This window comes from Myiozetetes cayanensis, unplaced genomic scaffold (assembly GCF_022539395.1).
Source record: "Myiozetetes cayanensis isolate MyiCay16 unplaced genomic scaffold, myiCay2020 scf17, whole genome shotgun sequence".
Lineage (NCBI taxonomy): Eukaryota > Metazoa > Chordata > Aves > Passeriformes > Tyrannidae > Myiozetetes > Myiozetetes cayanensis.
The window spans coordinates 219,674-231,775 of record NW_026087378.1 but is presented as its reverse complement, the minus strand read 5'-3'; the positions used below and the strand labels follow the sequence as shown (position 1 = coordinate 231,775).

Below are 12,102 nucleotides of genomic sequence, written 5' to 3'. Positions count from 1 at the left end.
CACGTGACACCGGCGGCACGTGACGCGGCGCGGGAGGCCGCGCTTTACGGCGCCGCGCGACAGCTGCCGGTGCCGCCCCCCCTCAGGCCGCCATGGCGTCGGGCAGCGGGGTGGGTACCCCCGGGGGCCGGGGCTGCCGCGGCCCCCGCCGCTCCGCCCGCGCTCGCCGGGGCTCGGCGAGGGTCGCGGGGGCTGCGCCGAGGAGGGCGGGCGGGAGGGTGGCGGGGAAGGGCCGCGCCGCGCTGGGGGCCCGCGGCCGGGCCGCGGCGTGAGGGGCCCCGTCGGGGATGAGCGGTGCGGTGGGACCGAGCACATCCCCGCGCTCTGTGCCTCTGTGCGTGGCGGCGGCGGGAGGTTTGGGGCGCTGTGACAGGCCCTGATGTGTTGGGGGCTGGGAGGGCCCCGCCGCGGTCGCGCCCGTCGGGGAGGGAGGCGGCGGAGTCGCCGTCCCGGGAGGTGCTTAAGGAAAGGCCGGACGTGGCTCTCGGTGCTCTGGGCTGGGCGACGAGGTGGTGTCGGGTCACACGGTGCACTCGGCGGTCTCAGAGGGGTTTTCCCAGCTCAGTGATTATCTGTGATCCTCCCCCCCTGTCCCAGCCTGAGGGGATTGAACCGCCCCAACCCCCCGGGGGTCCCGCCCCACCCCAGGCACCTCCTGGGATGGGCAGTGGCTCGTGCAGGCGTCTCCCTCCTCCCTTTCCCGGTGCCCCCACTCCCTGTGGCTTCTCGGCCGCCCTGGCTGTTTCCCGGCTGGATTTCACACTGTCCTGCTGGAGAAGCAGCTCCACAACTCCCTGACAGGAGGGTGGAGCCAGTCGGGCTCTGCTCCCGGGGAACAAGGGCCAGGATGAGACGAAAACGGCTCAAGCTGTGCCAGGGGAGGGTCAGGCTGGACATCAGGAGGAATTTATTCCTGGAAAGGGTGTTCAGCCGTTGGAAGGGGATGCCCAGGGAGGTGGAGGAGTCCCCACCCCTAGAGGTGTCCAAGGAAGGAGGGGACGTGGCACTCAGTGCTCTGGGCTGGGGGACAAGGTGGGCATCGGGCACAGGGTGGACTCCATGATCTGGGAGGGCTTTTCCAACCTCAATGATTCTGTGATTTTGTGAATACTGAGATGGGGTGGGTGAGGGGTTGCTGTGGGTGTAGTTCTGGCTGGACAGCCAAGATGGTTTGAAGACCTGCAGTGACACCCCAGAGCCGCCAGCAGTGTAGGGGCTGTGTTTTTCTGCCTTTTTTGGCCCATCTTTCCTTCCTTGAAGCCAATTGTTGAGAAGTGAGGAGAGGAGGCCCTGGCACAGGTTTGCCCAGAGAAGCTGTGGCTGCCCCATCCCTGGGAGTGTCCAAGGCCAGGATGGACAGGGCTTGGAGCAACCTGAGCTAGTGGAAGGTGTCCCTGCCCATGGCAGGGGGTTGGAACTGGATGATCTTCAAGGTCCCTTCCAACCCAAACCGTTCTGGGATTCACTCTGTGATTCTACGAGGTGAGCAGTGATGGAGGCGAGCAGCAGGGTGTCTCCCCAGGAGGAAGATGGGGCCTCTGGTTTATTTTCAGCTGCCAGCTGAGAATTCCTGTTGGATTGAGTCAGGCTTGAGACTCCTCTATCATTTAATAGGCTTTGGTGCTGATCATTGATGCCTATCTCAAAAGGGAACAGGAAGCTGTGGGGCACTTCTAGTTATTAATTGTTGTTACTAATTTGGCAAATACTCTCTGAGATAACGATTTTGGGGCTTGCAGCCCCCCTGCCTCCACCAGAGCAATTCAGAAGCGTCCCTTCAGGTGTTGTCCAACCAAGATCTTGTCGAGCAGTTGGGTTTAATTTCTTTCCCCCATGCCTGGACGAGGCAGATTGCTAAAAGAGCTGCAAAAGACTCTTTTCCTTTTATTACAACAGGAGAGAGAGAAGCAGCAAATAAACCTCCCCCCTCTGCAGGAGGATTTGTGATAATGCCTGGCATGCAGGAGAGTCTGGAAAATACCCCCAAACGTTAATTTACACTCTGTGATATTTTCTTTTCTTTTGCTCAGGGTGGTTAATAAAACCTGTTACGACATCCTTAAAGTGCTTAAGAAAGCTCTGGGAATAAATGAGAATTTTTCTACGCCTCCCCAAGGCATTTTCATCCCTATCAGTAGTTGTTCGTTCCATTTGAAGGATTGCCAGAGGAGAGAACCTTAAATGGCTGTGCTGCTGCTGTAGCTCCAAATGGGATTTGTGTCCTTTGGATTGTGATTGGATTCTTGATTTGGCTGAACGGAGAAGGCGGGGGGAGCGTGGGGGGTCCTTCTCTCCCGGAGGTGTTTTTAAACACATCTGTCTTTTTTTTTTAATGGGAAAGCGAGAGGCTCTCCCTGCCGTGCTGAGGGAAATGCAGCTCTGTCCAAATGGGAGTTATCTGCTCGGGGAAGTAGGGAAGTGGCTGAGTTAAACCATGACTGATCCCAGGTGCAGGGACCTGAGGTGCAGGTGGGGCAGACACTGGGAAGAGCCTGAGCTGGTTTGGTCAGGTGTGGGTGGAACGGAGATTCTTGTGCAGTCATTTCTGCCCTCAGAGTTGGGGAGTGGGTGAAAATCCACCCCAAAAAATAGGCTTTGTGTTCATCAGTGCCTTCACTTCAATTCAGCCTCTCTTCACACATGTGCTGTGTCCAGTTCTGCGACCTCAGAACAGAAATGGACCTGTTGGGGCGAGGCCAGAGGATGCCATGGAGCTGCTCCAAGGGCTGGAGCCCCTCTGCTCTGGAGCCAGGCTGGGAGAGCTGGGGGGGGTCACCTGGAGGAGAGAAGGCTCCGGGGAAACCTGAGAGCCCCTTCCAGGGCCTAAAGGAGCTCCAGGAGAGCTGGAGAGGGACTGGGGACAAGGGATGGAGGGACAGGACAAAGGGGATGGCTTCCCACTGCCAGAGAACAGGGTTAGATGGGATCCTGGGAAGGAGTTCTTCCCTGTGAGGGTGGGGAGGCCCTGGCACAGGTTGCCCAGAGAAGCTGTGGCTGCCCCATCCCTGGAAGTGTCCAAGACCAGGTTGGACAGGGCTTGGAGCAACCTGGGCTAGTGGAAGGTGTCACTGCCCATGGCAGGGGTGTGGAATGAGATGATGTTTAAGGTCCCTTCCAACCCAAACCATTCCATGATTCCATGAACTTACCCAGTCACTGCCAGAGAGAGCTCTGTGGAGCCTCTGAAGGCCCAGTGCCTCAGAGGTGTTTCTTTGGGAAGCTGCAGGAGCTTTCTGTGCATTCTGTACAGGTGCTTCCCTGGTACCTCCCAGCCCTGCCTTGACAGACAGGGTTTGCACTTGGAAATCCCACACTGATGCCTCTGATTTCACAGCAAAGACAGCATTTTGATGCCTGTAACAGCCTTCCCTGCTCCTGCATTTTAATCAAACTCTCTCTGGCTCAGACTGTGTTTCACAGCTTCCTCACCTGTTATTTGCAACTTGGGTTCAATTGACTTTTGGAAGGAGCAGGTGTAATCCGTGCTGTGTCTGTCAGGGGGCACTTCCCAGGTCAAAGATCCAGCACTTTCAATCCCGTTTGGGTCTAGTTTTCAAGGCCAAAGCCTGGATGATCGTCTCAGGAGCTATTGAGATAAACTCATTTCTTCTCTCAGTGCTCTGAAATCCTTCTGTAAGTACCCAGAGCCACACTGAGAGCGATTCTCTTAAGCCACATCCATAATTCCTAGATAGGAAAACAAAGGACATGGGGATATAACGTAATGCCCCTAATTTACTGCTGTGGCCTCACAGGCCGAGTGATTCCACCTCTTTCCCCCCTCAGAGGTGATCAGACTGTGTGATAAATGTTGATGCACTCTGTTTCCCTCCCAGACCAAGAACTTGGACTTCCGCAGGAAGTGGGACAAGGATGAATATGAGAAGCTGGCGGAGAAGCGGCTCACGGAGGAGAGAGAGAAGAAAGATGGTGAGTGGTGTGCTGGCCCCAGGCAGGCTGTGCTGTGCTGGCAGCAAGTCTCCCAAATCCCTGGAGTTTGGGAGGGAGAGAGCAGCTAGAAGGCAAATCCCAGAGGGGAAAAACTGGCTTGCTCCAATCCTTTTTCCTGTTTTTGTTACTGAATGTATTTTTTTGGACAAAAGGAATCAGTGAGAACCTTTGGCTGCCTGTTCCTTGGGGAGAGAGGGGAACAGTCAGCCCCTGAAACAAGGAGCTCTCAGAATATGACCCGAGTCACAGCTGGAGATACCTCAGAGATGTACCTGGTTCTAGTAGGAAGAAATCATATCCTTTACTCATTTGAAAGCAAAGGTGCATTTTCTGGATGGATCAGGTGGTCCCAGGTTCCCAGCAGGCCCTTCTTCACCAAGGATTTTCACATGAAATCCACCATGCCAGGCTTGACCTTTTGTTTATGTTTTAGGCAAACCAGCACAGCCCGTCAAAAGGGAACTTCTGCGGCACCGAGACTACAAAGTGGACCTGGAATCCAAGCTGGGGAAAACCATCGTCATCACCAAAACTACCCCTCAGTCGGAGATGGGGGGGTAGGTCATGGTCTCGTTGGAATCCCAGAATTGTGCTGGGGGGCTGTGACATGGCAGGGACTCCTCACAGGGCACCAGGAGCTGGTTTCCTGCAGTGTTTGGAGCCTGGGGCAGTGGGACTGCCCTGGCTTAACACCTAAATTGTGCCTCCTGGGGTAACATATGGGAGAGACCCAGCAGGCTGAGCCCCTTGGAACATTATTCCTTGATATCAGTGTTGCCCAACTGTAGGAACAACAAGGAGGCAAATCTTTGCCATCTCCTGGGGTTTCCTTAGCCAGGCCTGCTTGCACTGAGACCGGGGCTGCTGCTGATCTGAGATTCTGGTTTGGATATCTGTGCACAGGGAGTGGGAGAAACATCCAGATACCTGTCCTTAGGAAGGGTGTTTGGCCACTGCTTGTGTGGATCATGTTCCACCAGAGGCTGAAGGGGTTCTGAGCTCACCCTAAAAGACTCTGTTGAGTTTGTGTCACCTCAGGAGTGAGCCTGTTACTGTCTCCCCAGCCAGCAGTGCCAGGGAGATGTGCAGCCCTGAACAGCATCCAGGGATGGAAGTGCAGCCCCTGGCTGGGCTCTTGCAGCACCTCTTAAGATGGGCAGAAGGCACATGAGGGAGTTGCTCTGTGAGCTGATGGGGATGGCAGGACTCACCTTGCAGCCAGGTGAGAGGCTGTGGGACGTAAAGGAGCTGGGGAGGACAGGTCTCAGAGTCCATCCCACCCAGCTGGGTGTGACTGGAAGGGGAAGATACTGTGGCTGGCATTGCAGAGCAGCTCAGAATTTGGTTTCTATCGTGTCAGAGGGGTGATGGTGTAAGAGCAGATACCTCTGGGGCATCTGTGTCCATCTGCAGTGTGCCCTTGCTCATTGCTCTTCACTGGGATCCTCTTGTCCTGGAAAAAGGTCCCATATCCCAGTTGACATGCAGATTGTCTCAAATAGCTGTTTAGTGGGATGGGGTTTGTCTCATGCTTAGGGGTTAATCTTTTCTCTCTCTCCTGCCAGGTACTACTGTAATGTATGTGACTGTGTGGTGAAGGATTCCATTAACTTCTTGGATCACATCAATGGCAAAAAACGTAAGGATCATTTATTTCCCTGCCTCTGGTTGGTTGAGTTGGAGGGCTGTTTCCTTCCTGCATCACCTGCTTTGGAGATCAGGATATAGCGACTGTTTGCTCCTGAGAGCTGTGGAGGTGCTGCCTTTATCTCCTGGCACCTTCCAGCGTGCTGGACCATTCTCATGGAATAAGCCCAGCAGAAATAGTGGTGGTGTACTCTGGTTAGGTGTATCTTCCCGGGCTCAGCAAATCCCTGTGTCTCCTGAAAATCTGGAGACAGGCTTTTCACAGCACTGAAACTGTAACGAAATCTTTAGAGAAGTCTGTCACTGGCCCATTTTTGGGTTGGAAACTCCTCTTTATAGAAGTCAAGTGTGAAGCTCAAAACTGGCTGGTCCCTGAGCTCCAGATCAGAGCTTGTGAGGATGGAAGCAGAGGATGAGCAGAGGCAGGAGTGGGGCAGTTTGACTCTGGAGCTGTCTCCAGCAGTGTGGTGGTGGTGTCCCGTACCTCACTCTGGTTCTTGTCTCTGCTACTGTGCTGATGGTGTTAAGCCAAGATAAAGACAAGAGGGAATAATTCCCACTTTGTCAGTCTGTTCCCTTAGTGTGTTTAACCTGAACAAGAGGCCTGTACCCTCAAACTGACTGTGATCATTGCTTTTCCTTGGCATGTTCAGAGAGTGGGGGAATGTGGAGAAATTAAAGGAGCCCCAGGATACATTGACACACTTCCCATGTTGTTCCTTCCCTTGGAGGTGTTTCTGGCTCCTCGTGGAAGTCAGCACGTGGCCCCTTTGCGAAAAAGCAGGGAGGTGTGTGCTTGCTCCAGACCTGCACACGGGGCAGTTTGAGAACTGGGGGTTCAGAAGAGCCCTGAGGGCTCAGAAAAGGAAACCCATTGTGTTAAAACCCTGTGCTTTTATGTGGATTGGGGGAGGGTGTTGACGTGCCTTGTTTGACATGTGAAATTGGCAAGAAATCCATATGAGAGAGCCTGGAATCCCAAATCCTGGCATGGCTTTGTGGATGGGCATGAGATGCAGGGTTGAGCTGGGGCTGCAGAGTGGCTGATGCACCGTACCTCGGTATGAGAACGTTGGGAGCTTTTGATCCAAGGCCATAAATCTGGCTCAACCCTGCTTGTTCTTGGCAGCCCTCTAACTGTTCCTGATGTGTGGTTTGAGCTTCCAAGTGCTGCTGCATCCCTGGGACAGACCCATGCATGGCTGCTGGAGTCAACCGGCTGTTTGGATCTACCCAGGAATGCGGGTTGGAGACATTGCTGGGAATGGCCCCTCCAACCTAGGCTTGCCCATGAGTGAGAAACTGGGAATCTGCCCTAAAGAGACACTAAATTTGCAGCCTGGCTTAATAATTCCTGTCCTTGCTTTAGTGAGGAATGTCCTTTGTAATCAGGATCTCTGAGTGCCACTCATGTCTCGTTTAGCATCACCCACTGCCAAGAGATGCCAGTCTGTCAATTCTATTATGGCTCCTTTTTCAACACTCCAACCCTTTTTTATTCCAGTGGTCCAAGATTAAATTTCCTGAAGCACTCAGAGCACCAGCATGACAGGGAACATCCAAACAGGGAGCCTTAAAAGAACAGTTAGTGCTTGTCTTGTTACAAGTAATGTTTGGCTTGTTGTGGTCACTGCTGGTTTGAGTGTTGGTGTCCCCCTAAAGCCCACGCCCTCTGACCTAAGAAATCCTTGTGCACGGGTGTAGCCCAGGCCTGGAAGCTGCTTTGAGGGGACGGATGGCAGGCAGGAAAACGCTGCTGTGCTGTTTCAGCTGGGATCAGGGATGGGGACTGTGCAGAGCACTGAGGGCTGCAGGTGTTGCTGAACGTGGCTGATTCCCCTCCTGTTCTCTAGACCAGAGAAATCTGGGCATGTCCATGCGGGTGGAGCGTTCCACACTGGACCAGGTGAAGAAACGCTTTGAGGTGAACAAGAAGAAGATGGAGGAGAAGCAGAAGGACTATGACTTTGAGGAGAGGATGAAGGAACTCCGGGAGGAGGTGAGTCTGGGGCGATGCCTGAGGAAACAAAGCTCCCCAGAAACACGTTTTGGGAGGAAATCAACCCTGCTTCCTAATCTTGTTCTTGGTATCGCTCTTGTCTACTGCTATGAGTGGGTTTTGGTTTTTTATTATTTGCTCTTTTAAAGGTTTTTGCTGCTGTCTCTGGAAAAATTCTTTTCCCCTCTTTCTGTGGGAGGATAACTTTTAGTGGTTTGGGTTTCCACTGAATGCGGCACGAGCCCATTTTTTGTGTCCCATTAGTTGTGTTGGAACTTGTGTGCTCTGAAAGCAGACACGTGTCTCTGTCCCTAACTTCCATGGTTCTTAGGATTGCCAGGATCCTCCTCCACATGGCACTTGCTTCTCTGTGGCCTCCTTGAGTCTCCAAGGGGTTTGTGAGCAGTGTGCTGTGGTGTGAGATGTGTGAGGAGGAGGTGAAAGACAGCAGATTCCTCTCAAACCAGGGCTTAGGTGTCAGTAAACATGAATATCAAGTTGATTTGAAAGCCCAACAAAGTTCTGACAGCTGAGGAGCTGCTATGGATGCTTCTCCTCCATCAGCAGCCATGTAACAACCCAAGATTACAAATCACTGCCCATTTGAGTCTCCCTGCCCAAGCCCTGAGCTTTGCTTCAGCACAGGGGAGCTCTTTGGGGTGCTCATGGAGCAGCCCCATGCTCTGCTCTCGGGCCCATCTGTTTGGGGGGGTAGGAGGGAGGTGCCCCAGCAGCACAGGGAGTGCTGGGGGTTGAAAAGCTGCTGCCAAGTCTACGGATGGCAGCAAGGAAATGGGCAGCAACTCCTGGTGCAGCCTTCTCCAGGGCATGGCACCTCAGGCGGTGCTGGGGATGGCAGGAGCAGTTGGTAAGATGGGAGCTGAAGCCATGCTTGGTGTCACCTGGTACAAGCCTGGCTTTGTTCCAGGGCTCGTGATCCTCACGGAGCAAAACACTTTGATTAGAGCTGCGCAAACTCTTTGATGCCAAACCCCCCTCCAAAGCTGCTCAGAGCTTCAGTTTCTGTTCCAGTGAGCAGCTGTCACTCTGCCAGGCCGGGAGCCAACAGGCATCACAGTCACTGGCACGGGGCGTTGGATGAGGGAACAGCCTCCTGCTTTCAAACCAGCCTTCATTCCAGGCATAACTTGTGATGTTTGCTCAGAAGAGAGAGTTTCACAATGCCTTTTTTTTTTTTTTTAGCTCCATCTTGTGTGTGTGGCTCTGCTCTTGGGGTGGGAGGTGGGGTGGTCTGGATTCTCTGGGAAATGTCCTCCTTGGAGACCACAGACCAAGATTTCTGCTGCCTGTTTATTTCCTCAGGCACAACTCGGGTGCCGTGGGCAGGACATGGCTTTAGCTGTGCAGTGCCCGGTGTCTCAAGAGCTCCCTCAGCTCAGGAGGTGCAAACTGTGTTGCTGTTGTGTCTCTTGCTGCAGGAGGAGAAGGCCAAAGCCTACAAGAAGGAGAAGCAGAGAGAGAAGAAGAGGCGGGCGGAGGAGGATTTGACCTTTGAAGAAGATGATGAAATGGCAGCTGTGATGGGTTTCTCTGGTTTCGGCTCAACCAAAAAGAATCACTGAGCAGCTCTGGACTCTCCTCTTTCTCTAAACAGTTTGTTTTTACCCAGGGAACTCTGGATAACTCTTCAAAGACTTGATGGAGGACTTGTATGTAAATCTCTCAGTAGAAGTTGGCTGGAGGAGTCGAAAAGTGATTCCATGCTCTACCTGTGCTGCAGAACAAGCTCCGCCTCTCATTAGCTTCCCATCTCCTTCTGTGTCCTAGATCTGGCTGCTCAGCTGCTCTGTGGCCGTGTGCGTGCCGGGAACTGCTCTGCTGGGTGCATTTTTGTGTCAATAAAGTGCAGCCATTCTGCACAGGTGGCCTGGTTCAGGATTAATCTGGTTGTCAACCAGGCCCTAGTTGTCACCCGGGCTGCGCTGGAGGCGCAGGGAGGGATCCAGGTTTTTTTAGGATGGTAACGGAAGGAAATGTGCCACAGTGAGCGGTGTGAGCGGTACAACCTGCACCTTCATGGCTTGTGCTGAGCAGGGCTGGTGGCTGCATGGAGTCTGGGTTGCCGAAACTTTCCTGTGTGTTTTACCTGTAAGGGAGACTTCCCTGCTTTTTCTTTGTGTTTTATCCCATAATTTTCGTTATCTTTTAAGGCAGGGGAGAAATATCTCCCCACGACTGGTCTAGAATAGAGCCAATGAAAGAAAGGTGTGTCCGATTTGCCAGAAATAAATGGATTGTTTTAATGGGTCCTTTGGTGGGAGTTTGATGCCTTATTTATTTTGAGAGCTTCTGCTGCCCACTGAGAGGAGCTGCTGATGTCTCCTGTCAGCACAAAGCTGGGCTGGCCTTCTGGGGACTTCGATGGAGACAAAGGCGTGGCATGTGACCCCCTCTCCTGGCTCAGCTCTCTGCTGCCCTAGATGGGCAGTTGCCATCATTCTTGGCTTCTTTAAGTAATTCTGGAGAAGGGTGTAAGAACTTGGGAGGGGGAAGGGACTTCAGGGTTAGGGACTCGCATTTCCATCATGCAGTCCAAGACAGGCTGGGCTGCTTTCCAGATTTTACCAGTCTTAGTATATTAAGGGCCATTTTTTTCCTGTCTACTGGCTGTCAGTGTCTTTTCACCTCTGCCCTCCCCTAAATCCACTTCATTTCAGCTTTTATTTACCTCAGTCAAACCTTGTGTGACTCATTTCCGTCTGCAGTTAGGATTTATATTTTGCATGGCTGGGTTTTCGTGGCTCTGCCTCACTCTCCTCTCTCTTTTTATGTATATTGATGAAATCCTTGCGCTTGCCCTTCTCCGTGCTCGTATGAAATTTCCAGCCTGGGGAAGGCTGCAGTGTTTAGCCTGCTCTTTCTAATACATCTAGAACAAATCCTGTAATGTTGTGCTGCTGTTTTAATTCCTTAATCTTAGCCTGCTGACAGCTTCATTGCCTCAGGTCTTTCCGCTTCAATTCAGATTATAATCCCCGTTGAAGATGCTATTGAAATGATATATAGCCAGTCAGATACAGCTGTCCTTGGAGGTTTGACCCTTTTAACTTGGCAATCCTTTGACTTCGGCTCTCTGAGCACACGGGCTGGGAGGGCAACTTTCATTCCAGCCACGTTCCCAGCGCTGTGCAGGCTGCAGCACGTGGCTCCGGCTGAATGGGAGAGCGGAGCCGCTCGCGCCTTTGTGCCCTCCGGGGTGCGAAAGGGATGCTGCCGTGGTTTCATACACATTAAAAGTTTAGGATGTTTCAGAGAAGATTTAGCAGCAGCCATTTTATCCCAGCCACCAGCTCTGCAGACACCCAGCCCCTCTCCGCAGCTGGAACTCGGTTGGCACTGCTTGGGAAGGGCTGCCCTGCACCCTCCCTCTTTCCCAGCTTGTGACCTTGGAGTCAGTGGCTGCTGCCTTGGTTTTCCTCATGGAGCATCCCGCTGTTCTGGTCCATCCTGGCACACCCAAGGGGTGAGGTGTGAAACGGGCAGCCCCCAAAAAAACACCTTCCTGGGGAGGTGGTCGGGCTTGCACAGCCTCGTGTCACTGAGCCCTTCCTGTCCCTGCCTGCTGCTCCCGGTCCCCGCGAGACGGGGAGGGAATCCCTCCGCAGTGCAGCGCTTTCATTAACGAGATTCCTCTTGGGTGTAAAGCCTGTCGTCCCCAAACCCATCCCGAGGCCACCTGCACCCTGGGGGCTGAAGGCCCGGCCCCAGGTCCCCGTGCTGGGGCTGCTCACGCCGGGGGAGCGCAGCTCTTTGTCTCGGCGGCTTGCTGGGAGCAGTGGTGTGTGCGGCAGCAGATACAAGCTCTTGCTGGATTCCCAGCAGCGGGAGCTGCCTCTAGCCAAGGATGAAAAGCTGGTTTCATGGGAGGAAATAATATTTAGAGAAGAGACAGATAACACTCCCTGCACCAGCCACGTTAACCCTTTACTCCCACTGCTGTTTGCAGGGGTGGTAACCCTTCAGCTCGTGGCTCCCAGCATTAGAGCTATTGGTTCTGTATGACTCTTCATTACCATGCACCATCTCCATGATGAATTTAAAGTGCTGGATGTGCCCGTGTAGGTCAGGACTTGGGGTTTTAATTGGAAAGAGGGAGGCCCCAGCTCTGCACCTCCCCTTCCTGCTTCCCCTCCCACCCCAGCAAACAGGGCCAGGGTGCTCTGCACCTGCTGGGTCCTCCATTTGCTCTTGTCAGAAGGGGATGCAGCTATTCCACAGGTTAAAACTAGGATCTGGTGGAGTATGGAGGGGCATTCTGCATGATTCCCACATCCAGGCTGGGGTGTCCTGCCTGGTCTTGCTGTGGAAGTGTTTTAAGGTGCCTAGAGCCAGTTTGGTGCTTGTTCCCAGCACCTGGGTAGAGGTACAAGGCTCTGCCTTGGGCATGGGGCAGTTCCTCATGACCTGTGGCTCAGAGGACCTGGGGGAAGAATGAGGGTGTCCTAGCCAGGCTGGGGACCATGCTCAGCCTGAGCTGGCCTCCT

At 53.5% G+C, this 12,102-nt stretch overlaps 1 protein-coding gene across 1 annotated transcript; it reads left to right on the top strand.

The window, feature by feature from the left end:
- The first annotated feature begins 1 nt into the window (after position 1).
- ZMAT2 (zinc finger matrin-type 2) lies at positions 2-10,505 on the top strand. Its single transcript, XM_050311913.1, has 6 exons — positions 2-110; positions 3,837-3,930; positions 4,385-4,508; positions 5,517-5,590; positions 7,452-7,597; positions 9,037-10,505. Exons 1-6 carry the CDS (start codon positions 93-95, stop codon positions 9,178-9,180), a joined length of 600 nt encoding a protein of 199 aa, XP_050167870.1. The 5' UTR covers positions 2-92; the 3' UTR covers positions 9,181-10,505.
- Positions 10,506-12,102: the final 1,597 nt, after the last annotated feature.

Excerpts from the sequence above, each read along its gene's own strand:
- ZMAT2 (XM_050311913.1), top strand. Across the intron at positions 3,931-4,384 it reads GGAGAGAGAGAAGAAAGATG|GCAAACCAGCACAGCCCGTC; the intron begins GTGAGTGGTGTG and ends TTTATGTTTTAG. Across the intron at positions 4,509-5,516 it reads CCTCAGTCGGAGATGGGGGG|GTACTACTGTAATGTATGTG; the intron begins GTAGGTCATGGT and ends CTCTCCTGCCAG.